This window comes from Dasypus novemcinctus, chromosome 23, assembly GCF_030445035.2.
Source record: "Dasypus novemcinctus isolate mDasNov1 chromosome 23, mDasNov1.1.hap2, whole genome shotgun sequence".
NCBI lineage: Eukaryota > Metazoa > Chordata > Mammalia > Cingulata > Dasypodidae > Dasypus > Dasypus novemcinctus.
This window is the reverse complement of record NC_080695.1, coordinates 15,761,165-15,780,346: the sequence shown is the minus strand read 5'-3', so window position 1 is coordinate 15,780,346 and position 19,182 is coordinate 15,761,165. Positions and strand designations below refer to the sequence as shown.

General features: G+C 52.5%; 1 protein-coding gene across 1 annotated transcript in view; it reads right to left on the bottom strand.

Annotated features, from left to right (window-relative positions):
* ZAN (zonadhesin) overlaps positions 1–19,182 on the bottom strand; it is a 40,009-nt gene that overhangs the window by 4,238 nt on the left and 16,589 nt on the right. The window contains exons 22-39 of the mRNA XM_071211460.1: positions 18,666–18,868; positions 16,923–17,064; positions 15,785–16,032; positions 13,398–13,578; positions 13,010–13,121; positions 12,517–12,605; positions 12,126–12,302; positions 11,658–11,866; positions 11,372–11,516; positions 10,832–11,079; positions 10,576–10,740; positions 10,299–10,426; positions 9,219–9,511; positions 2,389–2,600; positions 1,785–1,926; positions 1,218–1,465; positions 404–533; positions 14–188 (exon numbers count right to left, since the gene is read on the bottom strand). Coding sequence (XP_071067561.1) covers positions 14–188; positions 404–533; positions 1,218–1,465; positions 1,785–1,926; positions 2,389–2,600; positions 9,219–9,511; positions 10,299–10,426; positions 10,576–10,740; positions 10,832–11,079; positions 11,372–11,516; positions 11,658–11,866; positions 12,126–12,302; positions 12,517–12,605; positions 13,010–13,121; positions 13,398–13,578; positions 15,785–16,032; positions 16,923–17,064; positions 18,666–18,868 — 3,247 coding nt within the window. The remainder of the gene's footprint in view (positions 1–13; positions 189–403; positions 534–1,217; positions 1,466–1,784; positions 1,927–2,388; positions 2,601–9,218; positions 9,512–10,298; positions 10,427–10,575; positions 10,741–10,831; positions 11,080–11,371; positions 11,517–11,657; positions 11,867–12,125; positions 12,303–12,516; positions 12,606–13,009; positions 13,122–13,397; positions 13,579–15,784; positions 16,033–16,922; positions 17,065–18,665; positions 18,869–19,182) is intronic.

Sequence of the window (19,182 nt, the reverse complement as noted above, 5' to 3'; positions counted from 1 at the left end):
TGAGCCCTCTCACCTCCGCCAGCGGGCGGGGATGGCCTTGTCGCTCTTCACCACCCAGCTGTTGCCAAAAGCCTTGGGGTCCTGGGTGATGGCGCCACTGGGCAGCATGAACTCGTTGCCCAGGTTCCTGTCGAAGTTGCCACACAGGCCGCGCACCAGCCCCTGGTACACGCTGGGCAGGGTGATCACTGCAGCAGAGGGGGGGCGCCCGGGGCTGACGGGCACCCCGCTTCTGGGCTCTCCAGCCTCTCCTCTTTGCCACCCCCTCCTGCTCCCCACCTGCAGCTGGGTGCCCCGTGCCCAGGCAGGGCCCCTCCCCCCGGGACCTGCCTGCCTCAGCGGTGGCGTCCCCGCCCCCATCCCAGGACCGTCCCTTCCCCCCTCCCCTCCCCACACCCCGCACCTGCATTGCTGCTTCCGTCGAAGCTGACGCCCAGCTTGAAGTCAGTGGTCAGGTACAGGCGGTGGGCCCGCAGGGAGACCTGCAGATGGTCATTGGGCTGGTAGGGGACGGCCACCTTCTCTCCATTGACCTGGAGGAGGAAGACAGAAGCGCCAACCCAGCCCTCTGTCGTGCTTGCCCTCACCTTGCTTGGTACCCCTCAGGCAGGGTCGTGCAGTAGCACTAGATGCCCCAGTAGGCCTTGCTATCCCACGGGGCAAAGGTGACGCCCTTTGCAGCCCCCGCCCCTTCCCTGCAAAAAAACTGGTGCAGCGGATGCCCTGGCACTTCTTCCATGTGGGCTTGATCTTCTGGCCACTGTCTCTCTTTTCCCTGTGGCTCTCTCCAGCCTTTTGCTTGATCCCACTGCCCTCCTCTGCCTCTACCCAGGGAGCGAGCTTGGCACTGCTTCTGGGAAACTGCGGTGCCGATCCTGGGCAGGCTGTGCTTTTTACACGTGGGGCGGCGCTCCTTGAGGGGCGCACTCCTTGCACGTGGGGCACTCCTACACGGGGGTGCTCCTGCGTGGCACGGTGCTCCTTGTGTGCTGCAGCACTGCACGTGGGCCAGCTCACCACACGGGCCAGGAGGCCCTGGGTTTGAACCCTGGACCTCCCATGTGGTAGGTGAATGCTCTATCCGTCGAGCCATGTCCACTTCCGGCACTGCTTCCGGCTTCCAGGCTCAGGCTGCCCCTGCCGCGAGTTTCCCAGGGAACGGGGAGCCCTGGCTGCTTCTGCTCCCGGGGGCCTCCCCAGACCCTCTCAGTTCTTACCACAAGCTCCAAACCAGGCCGGAGCTGGATTCTGTACCCGTAGACAGTCACCAACACCTCGTGCAGGTAGACCGGGCTCCAGGGCAAATACATCTTGTTGCGCCCCTCCACGAGCAGGGCCTCCATGCCATCGGGCAGCACGGGCACCGTCTTTATCAGAACGTACGTCATGTGGCCCCGGAAGCGGTAGCTGAGGCCGTCAAACGTGCGGTAATGCGGGTCCCCGAAGACCGAGCAGTGATCCAACCCTGCCGAGGAGGCCGGGCGCTGGGAAGAGACCCCGCCTGAGGTCCACCCCGGGTTCCCGTCACCCTCGCTCTTGGTCCTGGGTTCCCTGGTACTGGCTCATCAGCTTTCTCCCTCTCCCAGCCCCTTTGCCCATTAGGTAAGGAGCCCCAGAGAAGACCAGTACCTGCACAAGGCCCAGAGCAGGGAGAGCCAGAATTAGGACCCAGCCCGCCCCCCAGCGCCAGCACCCGCCCCCACTCTGAGCCCCTTTGTCCCCGCCCGCTTGTCCACCTCAGCTCTGAGCACTCCCTCTCTGCCTGCCGGAGCCGCAACCCTTACAGTTGGGCACGCAGTTGTTGATGCCTTTGGAGGTGAGCTGGCAGTGGGAGCCAGAGGGGCACTGGAAGTTCCGGCACTGGATGACCCCTCTCGTGCAGGTGCAGCTCTGGGTGCAGTCAGAGGACAGCCACGTCATGCCCACCTGAGAAGCCCCACGAGGAGCCAGGGAGTGAGAGGGCTGACCGGGCCTCCTTCCCGTGGCCCCCTTAGCTGAAGCTCAAGGTCAGAACCCTGTGCCGCCCCAACTGGCAGGGATAGTGCCACCTGGACCCAGGGGGGCCCTGAGCCCCCTCCCCCACCCGGCGAGGCATTGTGCTGGGGTCCCACATAGGTTGCTCAGGAGCCAATTCACAGGTGAGGAAACTGAAGTCACAGAGGCAACCTGGCTTAATCAGGGTTCACACCCAGGCCTTTCTGCAGCGTCATGCCACATGCCAGTCAGTGGAATTCCCCAGATCCAAACCTGAACCATGCACCCCCAGCCCAGGCCAGGCTCATCAGGCTCCAGGGCCCTGGGCCAGCTGCAGAAGTGCGGGCACCCCAGGCTGCGAGATTAAGGAAAAGAAAAAGCTCCGTCCACAAGGTGTGACCCGTTCCCACTCACTGGGAGGGAGAAGCCGTTGGTGTCCCTGCAGGTGCACTGATTCTTGGGCACGCACTGGTCCTCGCTGAGCACGTAGCCAGATTCGCAGGTGCAGCCCTCCAAGCACGTGGACTTGCTCTTGGAGCCCTTGCACCGGCCCTCCAGGTCCTGGCAGGAAGGCTGGCAGGTGGGTGCGCAGGATGTGTAGCTGCTGTGGGCAGGGCATTCCAGAGCTGCGGGGGGAGAGTGGAGAGGACGTGAGTGGAGGGGGCAGCGGCTCTGAAAACTGAGCTGGGGCTGATGATGATCATGAGACTTGGGACTTTTTCTTCCTTTCCTTATTCCCTCAATAAACTTCCTGAGCATTGGCCTTGCCAGGTGCTGAAGAAAGAAGGAGTAAGAATGGACGTCCCTGATTCCTCGTAAAGTTAAACGTAGAATTACCACGTGACCCAGCAACTCCACTCTGGTTATATACTCCAAAGAATAGAAAAACAGAGACTCAAACGGTTACTTGTATGCAATGTACACCATGGTGTTATGCACAATAGTGAGAAGGCAGAAAGAACCCAAGTGTCCATAGACAGAAGAACGGATCAACAAAACAGGGTCTACCCACAAAATGGAATATTATTGAGCCAAAGAAGGAATAGAGTTCTGAGACAGGCAACAACATGGATGAACCTTCAAGATGTGACGCTAGGTGAAATAAGCCAGAAACAAAAGGCCGCATATTGTATGATCCCAGGATCAAACAATATGGATATTGTATGACATCCATTCAGTTATATGAAAGTCCAGAATAGGCAACTCCCTAAAGACAAACTATATTACCAGGGACTGGGAGGCGGGGTGAACAGGGAGTTGCTGCTTAAAGGGTTTTGGGTATTTGGGGTGATGAGAAAGTTTGATAATGGATGGTGATAGTAACACAACATTGTAAATGTAATTAATGCCACTGTACTGTGCACTTGAAAATAGTTAAAATGGCCAATTTTGTTACATATATATATATATATATGTTACCACAATAAAATATTTTTACAAAAAAAAATGAAAAAAATAAATAAAAAGAATGGCCATCTCAATTAAGTGTGTGAGGTCAGTAAGTAGAAAAAGGTGTGTGTGTGTACAGGAGGGTATTAAATCTGACTGAGTTAAAGAAAGTCCTTCAAGCAAAAGTAGTTGTGAGCGAACAGAAAGGTCTACCATGTTCATGGATAGGAAGAGTCAACAACAGAAAGCTGTCAACTCTCCCTGAGTTAATTAATACATTTAATAGGACTCGAGTAAAATATATCAACAGGGTTGCTTGATTTTTATTTTTTATATATTTTTTTAGTAGGGCAATGATTTTAAAGTTGGGGTAAGGATATTAACTACAAAAGTCAGAAAAACTCTATAAAAAAGAGTGGTGAGTAGTGAATGTTCCCACCAGAAATTAAAACACATTTTAAGCGCTCAGTAAACACAACATTTGTTACTGGTGGGAGACGAAGCCCAGACATAGGCCCAAATACATATGAGAATTCAGTATGTGATACATTGTGGTAACTCAGGTCAGTGGGGAAAAGAGAGATTAGTCATTTAAGAATGCTGAACAACTGGCTAGCCATCTGGAAATTGTTTAAAACAGGATTAATTCAGATCTCATACTACACACCAAGACAAATTCCCATGGATCAAAAATTTAAATAAAAAAATGAAACCATAAAAGTACAAGAGTAAAGCACGGTTTTCTTCATTTTGTTTTGTTTTTCAGAGTGGGGAAGGCGTTTGTAACTATGGCTCAAACTGCAGGAGCCTTAAAACAAAGATTAATAAATTCAGCCCCATAAAAATAAACTTTATACAAACAAAAAAAATTGTCAAAAGACAAAAGAAAAATTACTGGAAAAATTTTTATAATTCATAGCACTAATAAAGGGTTACTCTCTGTAATAGATGACTTCTGTAAAATAAAGACCAACAAGCCAGTCGAAAAATGGTGAATGGATGTGAACAGAGAGTTCCTAGAGAAGGAAATTCAAACAGTTTGTTTGAAAGGATGCATATCCTCACTCACAATAAGAAAAATGCAAATTATGACTATAGCTATTTTTCACTTATCGGATTGGCAAAAAACCCATAAGATTGATAATGCACTACGTGGGTGAGGCTGTGTAGAAATAGGCACTACTATACATTGCTAGTGGAAATGTGAATTCCTTGACCCCTGGGAAAGCTGTTGGCAACCTCTCACAAAAGTACAGATGCATACAGGCCTTGGCCCAACAGTTCCACTTGTAGGAATTTATCCTGCAGAAACAGTCACACACCTACAAAATCACATATGCACAAGGCTATCCACCGAGGCACCATTTATAATAGCCAAAGACTAGGAAGTCCTTCAATCAGAGACTAGTTAAATAAATTACAGCAATTTTAAAAGAGAATTAAGAAGGTTTTCATATATCTCACATGGAAAGAACTCCAAGTTAGATTGTCAAATGAAAAAAAAAAAAAAGTGCAGAATACTGTTTGGGGGAAGCAGACTTGGCCCAGTGGTTAGGGTGTCCATCTACCACATGGGAGGTCCACGGTTCAAACCCTGGGCTTCCTTGACCCGTGTGGAGCTGGCCCATGTACAGTGCTGATGCGCACAAGGAGAGCCGTGCCACGTAGGGCTGCCCCCCCGCGTAGGGGAGCCCCACATGCAAGGAGTGTACCCCATAAGGAGAGCTGCCCAGCACGAAAGAAAGTGCAGTGTGCCCAAGAATGGCACCACCCACATGGAGAGCTGACACAAGATGATGCAACAAAAAGAAACACAGATTCCTGTGCTGCTGACAACAACAGAAGCGGACAAAGAAGAAGACGCAGCAAATAGAGAAAACAGACAACCAGGGCGGGGGGAAAGGGGAGAGAAATAAATATATCATTTAAAAAAAAATACTGTCTGGTATGCTACCATTTGTAAGAAATAAGGAGAAAACAAAGAATATACATTTGTATTTGTTTGTGTTATGAATGAATGAAAAGATCTCAAAGAATACTCTAATGTTGATAGGAGCAGGTACCTTGGCAGGCTGGGAACTAGGTAAATTGGGGTCAGTTTCAGAAGGAGATTTTTGAAATTTAAAAAAGTTTTTTTGATTTGTATTTTAATATATATATATATAAAATAACATTTCCCATTTTAATTACTTTCAAGTACATAACTCAGTGGTATGCATTTATATTCACCATACTGTGCTGCCCTCACCATCCATTATACAAACTTTTCCATCACCCCAAACAGAAACTTGTACCCATTAAGCACTAACTACCAGGAAGGAGCCTTTTCACTGAGTACCTCTTAATACTTTCAAAGGTATTGAACCATGAGAATGTACACACTAAAAGCATTTTTTTAAATTCCTATTTTTAAATCTTAAAGATCCTGGAATTAGATAGTGATTTTTTAAGAAAACATCTAGAGAAGGATGCCTAGTAGTCTACCAGAAGGGTAGAAGAAAAAAGAAACTTCCTAAATGTAATGAAAAATAGGAATATGTACATCCAAGAAACTCAACAAACAACAAGCAGCATAAACCCAAATAGACACACACCATGCCATATTATAATTGAACTGTCAAATACCAAAGGTGAAGAATTCTGAAAGCTGCAAGAGGGAAACAATATATTATGTATGAGGGAGCCTCAACAAGATTAAGTAAAAAATATATTTAAATAAATAAATAAATAAATAAATAAATAAATAAATAAATAAATAAAGGACAGTGGAAGAGGGACAAGCCCCGAGTGCATCGGGGGAAAAAAAGATTAAGTGCTGCTCTCTCACTAGAAACCCTGGCGGCAAGACAGCAGCAGGATGACATAAAGTACCAAGAGGAAAAAGTTGCCAATCAACAATCCTATATGTAGCAAAACTGTCGTTCAAAACTGAGGATAAGGTTAAGAAAATCAGATAAAAGTTGAGGGAGTTCATTACCACTAGACTGGCCATTTGAGAAATGCTAAAAGGAGTTGAAAGGAAAGGAAACTAGACGAAAGATTGAAGTTGCACAGAGAAACAGCAAATTTCAGTAAGGATAATGGCAAGATGGATAAATATAAATATGAGTACTATTGCAGTTTTGGTTTTTAACTCCACTTTTTACTTCCTACAGGTTCTAAAGACAAATACATAAAAGGTAGTGCTAAACCAATGGTTTGGGACTCAAAATGCATAAATATGTAATTTGTCATAAGAACCACAAGAAGGTGGGGGACAGAGTAGTACAGGAACACAGTCCGTGTGTACTACTGAAGTTAGGATAGTATCAAACCAAATGAGATTTTTATAGATTTAGGATGTCAAATTTCAGCCCCATGGTAACCACAAAGAGAATACTGGAGAAAATGTTAAGTTCATAGAGACAGAAAATAGAGTACAGGTTGCCAAAGACATGGGACACGTGCAATGGGGAGCTGATGCCTAAGGGGTGTAGGGTTTATGTCGGGGGTGAAGGGAAAGTTCTGGTGATGGTGGTGGTGAGGGGTGAGGGCACTGCAACACTGCCATTGTGAGTCACCCTATTGAACGGTCTGCTGGGGAGGGTTGGGATAGGAAGGTTTATGTTGCACATATGTTTCCGCAATATATATATATTTTTAAAAAGAGCCAGCAACTGAGAAGACAATGACAAGTAAATGCAATATGTGATCTTGGATGGGACCTAAGCAGGAAGAGAAAAATACCCAAAAGGACTTTATTGGGACATTCCTGAGACACATGAAAAAATTAAATTATAAAATATGTTTTATATCAATGCTAAACTTATTGAATTTGACAAACTGCACTTAAGGTGGTTATGTAAGTGAATAGCCTTGTTCCTAGGAAATGTGCATGGACGTGTTATTATGTGTTCAAGGAGTATGATGTGTGCAAAGTGCTCTCAAATATTCAGAAAATATATAAATAGAAAGAGAGCCTCAGCAGAGTTGCAGCACCTACTCTCCAGTTCATTCGACTGACCCAGGTCAGCTGACAGGGAGGTGAGGATGGACAACCACCACACCAGGGAACCAAGAGAGTCTACAGCTGTGGGCAGGAGAGTCCCATCCATCAGCCATGTGGGATCGAAGACCCTCTCAGTTAGAGGAGGAGTGGGCATCACCATCCCAGAATCCTCAGGATTGGGGAATAAAATATGGACTAGAGTGGACTTACTGGTATTCTACTATAGAATTATTGTGACTCTAGCAATGGAAGAAATTATATCATCAGTGTGGAGACAGTGGCCACAGGACTTGCTGAAGGCAGGGAGAGGGAAAAAGAGGTGTGATGTGGGGGCATTCTTGGGACTTGGAGTTGTCCTGAATGATACTGTAGGGACAGATGCTGGACATTATATATCCTGCCATAAACCACTGATTGAATGTACTAAGGGAGAGTGTGAACTACAGTAAACTATTATCCACGTGGTGCAGCAGTGCTCCAAAATGTGTTCACCGAGTGCGATGAGTGTGCCACAATGATGGGGGACGTTGTTGGTGTGGGAGGAGTGGGGTGGGGGGGTAGACGGGAACCTCTTATGTTTTATAATGTAACATTTTTTGAGATGTATATATCTTCAAAGCAATACAATTTACAAAAATTATGTGGGTGGGGGTGGGGAGTGTGTTAGATGGGAACCTCTTATGTTTTTTAATGTAACATTCTTTGTGATCTATTAACTTAAAGAAAAGAGTGTAAAAAAAAAGAACGATACGGTAAACATAGCAAAATATTCAAATTGGTGGTTGTGGATATCTGAGGGTTAGGGGTATGTTGGAATTCTCTGAATGGGATATGCGTTATTTTTGCAACTGTCCTGTAAGTCTGAAATTATTTTAGTATAAAGAGTGGGGCTTTTCATGAAGATGGGCCGAAAGCGAAGCAGGAAGCCCCTGAGCCTCCCAAAACCGAAGCAAAAGCAAAAGCTTTGAAAGCCAAGAAGGCAGGACTCGTCCACAGCCACATGAAAAAGATGATCCGCCATCACCCGCCTTCCGGCGGCCTAAGGTGCTGCGTCTCAGGAGACAGCCCCAATATCCTCGGAAAAGCGCCCCCAGGAGAAACGAGCGTGACCACTGTGCCATCAACAAGGTCCCCCTGACCACTGAATCAGCCATGAAGAAGACTGGAGCCAACGCCACGCTGGTGTCCATCATGGATGTCAAAGCCAACAAGCACCAGAGCAAGCAGCTGTGAAGAAGCTCCATGACCTTGACATAGCCAAGGTCAACACCCTGATCGGGCCTGGTGGAGAGAAGAAGGCCTATATTCGACTGGTTCCCGACTATGATGCTTTGGATGTTGCCAACAAAATTGGGATCATCTAAACTGGGTCCAGCTGGCTAATTCTAAATATATATGTTTTTTGACCATGAAAAAAAATTTTTTAATTAAATAAAGAGTGGGGGTATGTGAACCTTCTATACTTTCTGTGCAATTTTTCTGTAAACCTAAAACTGCCCTTATTTTTTAAAAACTCCAAGGCCTGCATGGGGAATGGGGTGGTTTGTGTCTCTGACGTGAACGGCAAGAGGTGGGGGGGCAGTGGGAGAGGAGAGGCTGGGGCAGTGGTCCTGTCCATCAAAGGAAGTGCCTGGACTTCAGCCTGCAGGATGCAGCCACGCAGGGGAGAGCTGCGCCCCGCTATTTCCTTTGGAGACACACAGTGCTTCTCCTGGGCCATCCTGATGGCAGGGTCACCAGTAAAGAGGGGATCGTCAGTAGTCTACGTGACAGACACCACGGTCAGATCTAGGCCAGGCACAACCGGAAGGAGAGCAGGAGAAACGGGACGTGGGAGGGGTTCAAGGTGACCGCAGGGGAGGCTCACGGCAGAAGCTGCTGTTTCTCCATTTCGGGGTGCTGAGCCCCTGCGCCTGGCAGGCAGCGCCAAAGTCTTGAAGAGTGTCACACAGGGCATGCCTCAGGTTTCCCAGCTCGCAGAAGGCATGGATACAGCCGAGCAGGTAGGGCCTGGAGACCACCTTGGTGGCACACTGCGCCCAGCCGGGGTCCCGGAAGGCTCTCTGGCAGTGCAGGTGGGCCTGCGCGAGGTCTTCTGGCTTGCAGGTTGGACTTAGCATCACCTGGGAGTCTACTTGGCTCTGCTTATCTGGGTGGCAACTGGGAAGGGAGAGGGGGTGTCAGCACAGGGTCAGCCACAACCCCACCTAGGAAAACTGAGAGAACTTTCCAGTGTCCCCCACCCCTCTTCTCTTCCCTGGGGAGCCCCCTGAGCTCTGGCCAACCTTCCATGGGGCAGGTTGGCCCTCAAATTTCTTTTTTTTTTAAAGATTTATTTATTTATTCCCTCCCTCCCCCCACCCCCTGCCCTGCTGTTTTTGCTGTCCATGTCCATTCGCTGTCTGATCTTCTGTATCTATTTCTCTTTTTGTCTTCTCTTCTCGTCTTTCTCCTCTAGGATTCACCGGGATTTGATACTGGGGACCTCTGATGTGGAGAGAGGTTCCCTGTCAATTGAGCCACCTCAGTTCCTGGTCTCTGCTGTGCTTCACCTTGACTCTCCCCTTCCTCTCTTTTGTTGCATCATCATCTTGCCGCGTGACTCACTTGCGTGGGCCCCCGGCTCACCAGGCAGGCACTGGCTCACTGCACAGGCACAGTTTTTCTTCTTTTTCACCAGGAGGCCCCAGGGATCAAACCCGGGTCCTCCCGTATGGTAGGTGGAAGCTCTATCACTTGAGCCACATCCGCTTCCCATCCCCACTCCCAAGTTTCTAAGCAAAGAAAGCAAGACCTTCACGTTTTCACCCACAGGTTCCTGCAGCCGTGGAACCCAGGAACCATCCCCTTGAATGACACACAGAAGAGAAGCTTCCGGTATTTTCTCAGAGGTGCCCTGTAGACTAAGATCCCCAAATCTTGTTCCCAAGTCTTAGGGGACAATTACTCTGGGTCAGTGTCATCCCTATCTTGCCAGCTGTTGCCAAATTCAATGTCATTCCTGGCTAGGTCATCGCTGGGCATCATCAGATCATCTTCCTTCTCGCCGTTGAAGTTTCCGCACATGCCACAGACCTGGGTGGGCAGAGGGGTTTCTCAGGGTCTGGAGCCCTCCTCCCCACTCTCCTTAAACAGGCAGACTCCCCAGCCCTCCCCGCTCCTGGGCTTGACCTCTCTGGTCTATCAAGATGCGAATCCCCCCTCCCCAGCTGCCTGCCCCTCACCCGGTTGTAATAGGATTGCGGGACTTGGATCTCTAAGAGATGGCTGCCATCGTACGTGACAAACAGCCCAAAGTGAGTGGCGAACTTGGTGTAGGTGCCGCTGGACGTGATGGAGACCCCGTAGATCTGGTTCTTGGAGGGGAGGGAGACGGGCCTGCCATCGATCTGTGGGGGAGCATGGCGGGGGGGGGGACATGAGGAGGAGGAGGGCCCCGCGAGGCCCCCTGCCCTCCTCCAGCCACGCTGCCCTGCTCACCAACACGCGGTGGCCCTTTTCCAACGTGACTCGGGCACTGTAGATGTAAATGTTGACTTGGCTAATGTAGAAAGTCGGCATTTGGCCTCCCCACTTCTCATTCTTGGCCGTGATCTTGAAGGAAAAGGAGTCCATGGTCGGGTGGCACACCTGCGTCAGGATGTAAGTGCAGGTGCCCCTGAAGGAATGGTAACTGCCGTCGAAGCTCACGTAATGGGGGTCCCCCGAGACGTGGCACATCCCCATTCCTGTGGAGGGGGAGAGACGGCTGAAGGCTGGCGGGATGGGATCCCCCCGGGAGGCAGCCCTGCGTCCTCTCTGCCTGTGGGGAAAGAATGTGCTAAAGACTAAAGGCAAGGAAGATGTTCAAGGAAAGAATCCAGGCCCTGGGGCTGGGGCGAGGACCGCAGGCGAGGGGAGGGGTTGCTAACAGTCCATCTCCGGGTGGCAGGGGGGTGATCGCCTCTCCCCCTAGGGGCTCGGCAGGACAGCCACCGGCGGGGTGGGTGTGGGGGGTGGGCGTGAAGGGCACCGTCTTACCTATGCGCCGGCAGCTCAGCAGCCCGTTGTGCACCCAGCACCTCTCCCAGCTGCTGCAGGTGCTGTGGTTGCAGGAGACTTGGCTCTGGCTGGAGCAGGTGCAGAGCTGGCTGCAGGCTTGGTTTGAGTACCAGCTCTTCCCCACCTGCGGGGAGCCAGGGGCGGGGATACTCGGCACCTGGGCGGGCACCAGGGCCCTGTGTGTACCCCTCTCGAGGCCGCACCCCTCGCAGCTCCCTGCAGGCCTCCAGGCTCCTGGGCGTGCTTCCCAGGTCGGGCCGCTTACCGGGTGGTAGGTGCCATCCTGGAGGGTGCAGCCACACTGGCTTACGGGCACGCAGGTCGTGTCGCTCAGCACCAGGCCCTTCTGGCACTCACAGCCCTCGGTGCAGCGCAGCCGCGAGGGGCAGTTGGTTGGGGAGCTCGTGCTCAGGCAGGTGACGGGGCAGGGGCTGGCGCAGGGGCTGTAGCTGCTGCCTGGGGGGCACCGTGGAGCTGGGAGGAACAGCAGCGTCAGGTAGAGGGCAAGGGGGCTCCCTGGCTCCCTGACGACCGCAGGGCACGGAGGCCCAGGATGGGAGACAAGGCATGGGGGCAGCACGCGGGGCCCAGGTGAGAGCCAGATGGGGCGGGCAGGCAGCCCGGGGAAGGGGTTGTGCCTGGCGAGAGGAGGCCCCGCGTGGCCCAGGGCAGGCTGAGAGAGAGGGGAGGTGCGGGGAACGGGGGAGGGCGGGTGCGGCCGCGGGGCGCTCACGGCATAAGGTGCTGTTGCGCCAGGCGAGGGGCTGGCCGGCTTGGGCGCACAGGATGGCGTAGGTCTTCAGAGCATGGCACAGGGTCAGGGGGTCGCCCCGGCTCCCACACTGGCCGTACACACAGGTGTCAAAGCTGGCACGTGGGGACACCAGCTTGTGGCACTGGGAGAAAGGTCCTGGGGGAGGCAGCAGAGGGGGCGAGAGAGAGGAGGGGAGCTCAAGAGGGGGCAGCACCCTGAAGCTCGGCCTCGGCCCTGGGCTGCCTTGCGCTGACTCTGACTTCTTTTTCTCCTCCTCCTCACGCGTCTCCCTCTTTCCCTCGGGCCCAGTCTCCCCCCTTTGTCTCCCACCCCGGGGAAGAGACACCAGTCAGGAAGGGGTGTGGCTTACCCAGGGGACTGGTTAAGACTTCGCACTTCTTACTCCAGGTGTCCGAGTTCCCTGGGCAGCTGGGGGGCTTGCCACCCACAGCGTAGCAGCTGCAGGGGAGGGGAGGAAGGATAGGGGTACCGTGTTGGAGGAAACGCCCCCAAAACGCTGGAGCCAAAGTGAAGAGGGACAGAGGGAAGAGAACAAAATGGCGCCCTCAAGGAGGACGGCCGGCAGATGCAGCAGGAGGAGGAAAGGTTAGCTCTCAGGGTGGACTTCCCAAGAGGGGTCTCCAAACAGGCAGATCAGTTAGCATAGGAGAACTCAACACGCAGGGGCGTGGAAGGTCGGGACAACTTTTTCGCCAACTCCAGTCTCAGGGAGAACAACGGGGAGAGACCTGGTGGGCGGCCCGCGGGCACGCGGATGCCCAGGGAGCACGTCCGGGCAGCCCCAAGGCTCCCCCCTGGGCCCAGCTCCCCGTCCCTGGCTCCCCCTCGTCCCCGCCACTCACCCGGGTTCCGAAAGGTCCGTCGCCATCCAGGCTACCTCCAGCTGGACGGAGTCCTCGGCGGGCTGCCCGTCGGGGCGCAGACTGTCATCCAGGCTGTTGTTGTTGAAGTTCCCTGCAGAGGGGAGGAGGTGGGGATGGGGACAACAGCGCCCTGGCGTGGGCACCCCCCGCCTCCTTCCCAGAAGAGGCAGCCCTCACTCAGTCACTCAACCAAGCGAGGCCAACGCTTTCTTTTCCTCCATCTCTGGCCTCCCTGCGGTCCTGCCCTGAGCAACATCTGTCCGTGACCAGCCCTCAGGACGCCCAGCACACGCGTCGCGACCGCTGGGCCCAGCACCCGGCTCCCGCCTGTCGCCCTGTCTCTCCCCGCGGGCGCCCGGGAGCTCACCACACAGCCCACAGAGCTGGCCGGTGTAGTAGTAGGGCACTATCACTTCAACCAGGTGGTAGCCATCATAGTAGATCCAAAGTCCAAAGTTGGTTTGGAGGAGGACAAAGGAGCCACTGAGCGCCACGCTCACGCGGCCTTGCGCAGACCACAGGGGCAGGGCCATGCGGCGACCGTTCAGCTGCAGGTTTGGGGGGGGCACGACAGGGGGGTCAGAGAGGAACTTGAGAGTAGGACAGCACGGGGGCAAACACATGAGAAGGACAAACGTAGGCTCCCGCTGATCAAGAACACCGAGAACAGGCAAATTCAGAGACAGAAAGGAGGCCAGAGGTTACGAGGGGCAGGGGGTGGCTGCAGTGGGGAGTCACTGTTTAATGGGGACTGAGTTTCGGTTTGAGGCGATGAGAAGGTTTTGGTGATGGGGACAGTGACGGTCACACAGCATTGTGAAGGTCACAGATGTCACTGAATTACACCCTCAAAGGCGGCTAAAACAGGAAGCAAAACGAAACGCCAGGAGGAGAGGGGGTAGTTTTTGCTCAATGGGTACGAGGATGGAAATGTTCTGGAAAGACACAGGGGTGACAGTTACTCCACATCATCAACGTATTTAATGTCTCTGAGTTGCACAAGTAAAAACAGCTAAAGTGATTTTTATGTTATGTGCATATGTTCCATAAAAAAAATTAATTGGGTATTGTCATAATGACAACTGAGGAAGTGCTGAGTTCCCATCCTGGGGAGCTCTGTTGCATTCCCCAATGGAACAGCAACAATCCCCCAAGTGCAAGGACAAAGACCAGTGAAGAAGAATGGTCCAATGATGGGCCCTTGATATTGATGACTATGCTTATGAACCTGTGTGCTTGAAATTTCAACTACGTCTAGAGCTGCAGGGTACCTAAGCGTTACCTCCTGAGAGCCTCTATGTTGCTGAAATGTGACCACTCTCTAAGCCAAACTCAGCATGTAAATACATTACCTTCCCCCCAGCATGGGACATGACTCCCAGGGATGAGTCTCCCTGGTGCTGAGGGATTACTATTACCACCAGTTGGTGATGCAACTAGGAAAATACCTTCAATAAAAGGGGGAAATGGTAAAGACAAATGAGTTTATATGGCTAAGAGACTTCAAAATGAGTTGGGAGGTCATCAGAGGGGTCACGCTTACTCATGTCTCAGCAGGACCCCAGAGACAGCCAAAGTAGGTACAACCCCAGTTACTGGTGCTCCTGAGGGCTACAGAGACATTCAGATTCAATGGTCATGACAGATGACTCTGGAGTTCATTGCCTTGCCAGTGGGCCCTACTTTGGAATTTATGCTCCTGTGATGGAATTGGACTCAGATGTGACCTCTCTACACAAGCCTCTTCTGTCACTTTTAACTGAACCTGTGATTGGCGCTGGAGTTTGTGTATGCTCAGGAGACTTGAATCTCTGGACTATCCATGTGCCAGCTAGGCTCTGAGCCTCAGCAGAGTTGCAATACCTACTCTCTGGTTCACTAGAGGTACCTGGGTCAGCAGATGGGGAGGCGAGAATGGTCAGCCACCACACAAGGGAACTGAGAGTGTCTACAACTGCAAGCAGGAGAATCACATCCATCAGCCATGTGGGATCTAAGCCCCACATGTCCACTTGCCATCCCAGGGTCCACAAGATGGAGGAATAAAATATGGATTGGAGTGGACTTGCTCCATGTGGACCTCCCATGTGGCAGGTGGACACCCAACTGCTTGAGCCACATCCAATTCTACTATAGAACTGTTATGACTCTAGCAATGGAAGAAATTGTATCATTGATGTGGAGACTGTGGCCCTGGGAGTTGCTGAGGGCAGGGAGAGGGAGGAAGAGGTGTGATATGGGGCACTTTCAGGACTTGGCGTTATCCTGAATGATACTGCAGGCACAGATGCAGGACATGGTTTATCCTGCCATAACCCACTGGATGGACTGGGGGAGAGTGTGAACTACAATGTAAACTCTGGTCCATGCGGCGTGGCAGTGCTCCAGGGTGTATTCACCAAATGCAGTGACTGTGCCTCACTGATGAAAGGGGATGTTGGTGTGGGAGGAGTGGGGTGGGGTGGGGAGTGGGGTATATGGGAGCCTCTTATGTTTTTTAATGCAACGTTTTGTGTGGTCTATTTATCTTTTTAAAAAGGCAATAACAAAAATAAAAAAGAAAAAAAAAGAGAAGAAAAATAAAAAATGAAACAAGAACCCATGAGAGCAGGAGGGGGGTGGTGGGTGCTCCCCAGTGGGCTTGGGCCTGCCCTGGGGCACCCCCAGGGGCTCCAAGAAGCCAGACAGTGGGTGTGTGGGCAACGAGGGGTTGCGCAGGGGCGCGGGGTCCGCCGGGTAGGGGAAGGCACACACCATGACCTTGCGGCCTCTGAACAGCTTGAGCTTGATGTTGAAGACCTGCACGTGGACGGCTCTGATGTAGGAAAGGTCAAGGTTGCCGCCGCGGAACCCCATGGTGATGCTCACAACGAAGGAGGCCTCTGGGTGCCCAGACCAGCAGGTCCGTGTCAGGGTGTAGGCGCAGGAGCCCATAAAGTGGTGCAGGGCTCCATCGAACGTCTGCAAGTGGGGGACACCCGAGACAACGCAGGTGCCAGTAGCTGGGGACGAAAAGATGGGGTTCCAAGATTCGCTGCCCGTCAGGGACACCCAGAAAGCCCCTGATCCAGAGCTGCCATCTTGGTGAGTCTGGGTTAGGATGGTGCCCAAGGCCAGCCTTCCTGCTTTTCTAGGGCAGGGGTTCTTTTATTTTTTTTAAGATTTATTTATTTCTCCCGTCTCTCATTCTTTGCGCCTGCTGTCTGCTCTCTGTGTCTATTCGTTGTGTGCTCTCCGTGTCTGTTCATCTTCTTTTTAGGAGGCACAGGGAACTGAACCTGGGACCTCCCATGGGGTAGGTGGACGCCCAACATCTACTTCCCAGCGGTTCTTAACAAGGGGTCCACGGATCCCTTGGGGGTCCGTGAGCTTGAACTGAAAAAAAAACAACTTATTATGTTTATTTCCTCTGACCTCAAACTGAAATCTAGCATTTCCTCACTTAGGAATGTATGCAATAAATTACAGTGGTATTCATTTCCTATCACATTACAGTTGTTGCGGATCTCAAAAAATCGCGTACACTCATCCGCACTTCGAAATTACAGTACTTGTTAGACAAGACGCTAACTGAATGTCATAAAACTATCTGCCACGGCATTCTGAGAAGGGGTCGGTGGCTTTCACCTGACCGGCAAAGGGGTCCGTGGAAGGAAGAAGCTTAAGAACCCTGCCCTAGGCGGTGAGTTCCTCGACTTGAGGTTGGCGAGGAGGGAGAGATTTCCATCCACCTCCAGCCCACCACACCCTCCGGGGCCTTGAAGATCCTCCTCTCTGGGCAACGGCCTGGCAGCCCCTGGCCAGGCCTCTGCGCGGCTTGAGGGTGTCCCCTCCCCCTTGAGCGAGGCTGGGCTCGCCGGGGCACCGCCGCTCAGCCAGCCCCAGTGCTCACCTTGGGTATGGCAGCCAAAGATGCCGTCCTCTGTGCCACAGACATAGGGGTGCTCGCACTTCCACCGCACGCAGCGAATTTTGCTGTCTTTGTCACAATAACAGCGCTGCTTGCACCCTGGCAGGTACCATTCCTGCCCTACCTGGGGGCGGGAGGGGAGAGGGGTCATCTCCAGGCCGGACACAATAGCCAGGTGCTGTTACGCCTGTCTTCCAGAAGTTCAGCCGTTCAGCCCTTCGGTCATTCCTTTGCTTGCTCCCTATTTCGACAGCTATTTAATCTCTCAGCGTCGTGCCAGGTCATTCACAGGGGGAGATTCAGTAATGAACGTGGGAGATTCAGTAATGAACATGATGGCCAAGGCCCCTGTCTGAACAGACCTTTCCATCCGGCGGGGGACAATAAACGAATACACAATAGGCTCAAATGCAGTGTGCACCCAAATAAGGCAATCAAGGAACCCAGTAAGAGTCTCGCACCGTCGACGCCGATGATGTGCATTTGCGACAAGAGTCTAGAGGGATGTTTTCCAACTCGGCTTATCAGGAAGGATCCAAGGAGGATGCAGCATTTCAGCAGGGCGTCAAAAGAGGATTCCAGGGAAGGGGATTTGGCACAATGGATAGGGCGTCCGCCTACCACATGGGAGGTCCAGGGTTCAAACCCCGGGCCTCCTGACCCGTGTGATGAGCTGGCCCATGCGCAGTGCCGATGCGCACAAGGAGTGCACTGCCACACAGGGGTGTCCCCCGCATAGGGGAGCCCCACATGCAAGGAGTTTGCCCCATAAGGAGAGCCGCCCAGTGTGAAAAAAGCACAGCCTGCCCAGGAATGGTGCCACACACATGGAGAGTTGACACAGCAAGATGACGCAACAAAAAGAGACACAGATTCCCGGTGCCACTGACAAGAATATAAGCAGACACAGAAGAACACACAGCGAATGGACACAGAGAGCAGACAACTAGGTGGGGGGAGGGCAGGGAAGGGGAGAGAAATAAATAAAAATAAATCTTTAAAAAAAAGTATACAAACAATTTTAAAATTTTTTAAATAAAAATTTAAAAAATTAAAAAAAAAGGATTCCAGCAGGCAGGGGTGGCTGGGAGGTGGAGCAGGGCGAAAAGGGGTGGGCCGGAGGCAAAAGTGGGAGAAGAGCAAGGCGGGTGAAGAGGGTTCGGGGGTGCTAGAGTGGGGTGGGGCAGATGGGGAGGAAAGCTGAGCGGACATGGGGTGGGCTTTGATGGCCAGCCCCGTCTCCTGGCCTTGGGTGAGGGGCAGGCAAAGAAGAAAGAGAGGGAAGGGCCCAGGCGAGGGGTTGGCTCCAAACGCCGCCTGAGAAGGCTGGCAACCGGGGCAAAGGAAGGGACCGAGGTCCTCTGGTGGAGGAAGGCGCCTTGCAGGAGAGAAGACAAGGTGACTGGCGGGAGCTTGGGTCTCTGGAGATGGGAAAATCTGAAAGCTGGGCAAAATGACTCATGTCCTGAAGAGCAGGGAGAGGCAGCAGGGGAGGGAACCAGCCTCCACAGACCCTGGGCGGGAGGCACTGAGCGAACGGAGGCTGTTGCAGGGGAAGCGCTACAGCTGAAGAAAAGTGGAAAGAGGAAACTAGATGGGAGCCAGCTCCCCCCGCCCTAAGCCCAAATCCCCGGCTCTCCCCCTGGCCTTCTTTCTCTGGCCTCCCGCCCTGGGCCCTGGTCCACGGATGTCCTTGGAGGAGGGAGGAGCCTCCCTCCCCCTCACCTGGTAGTAGTTCCCTGAAGAATGGAGGCACCCGCACTGGCTCCGGGGGACGCACTGGAGACCGCTGAGGACAAAGCCCGGGAGGCACTCGCAGCCCTCCACACACCGGTCTGGGCAGGACAGGGCGGAGAATCCTGAATGGCAGGTGTCAGGGCACGACTTGGCACACAGCGTGTACTTGCTGTTGGGTGGGCAGGCCAAAGCTGGAGGAGGGAGCGCGTCGGGTGAGAAGGGGGCCAGGGCAGGCAGGATGGGGGGGCACGCGCCCAATACCACGACTAGAGTCTCCTGCCCGATCTTCAAAGAGAGAGTGACTCGGAGAAGCGGAACTGAGAAGACACAGTGGACTCCCCGGGCCTGGCGGGCCGGCCAAGATCTGGATTATTCTGGATTGTTCTGGATCTTTCCATTACTGGATCAAAGGATCCAGGAAGCTAACCAAGCAGCTTGGGCCAAGAACCAACATGGAAAGCAGATTGAGCCTCAGTGGCACCGCTTTACATGCACCAACGACGAA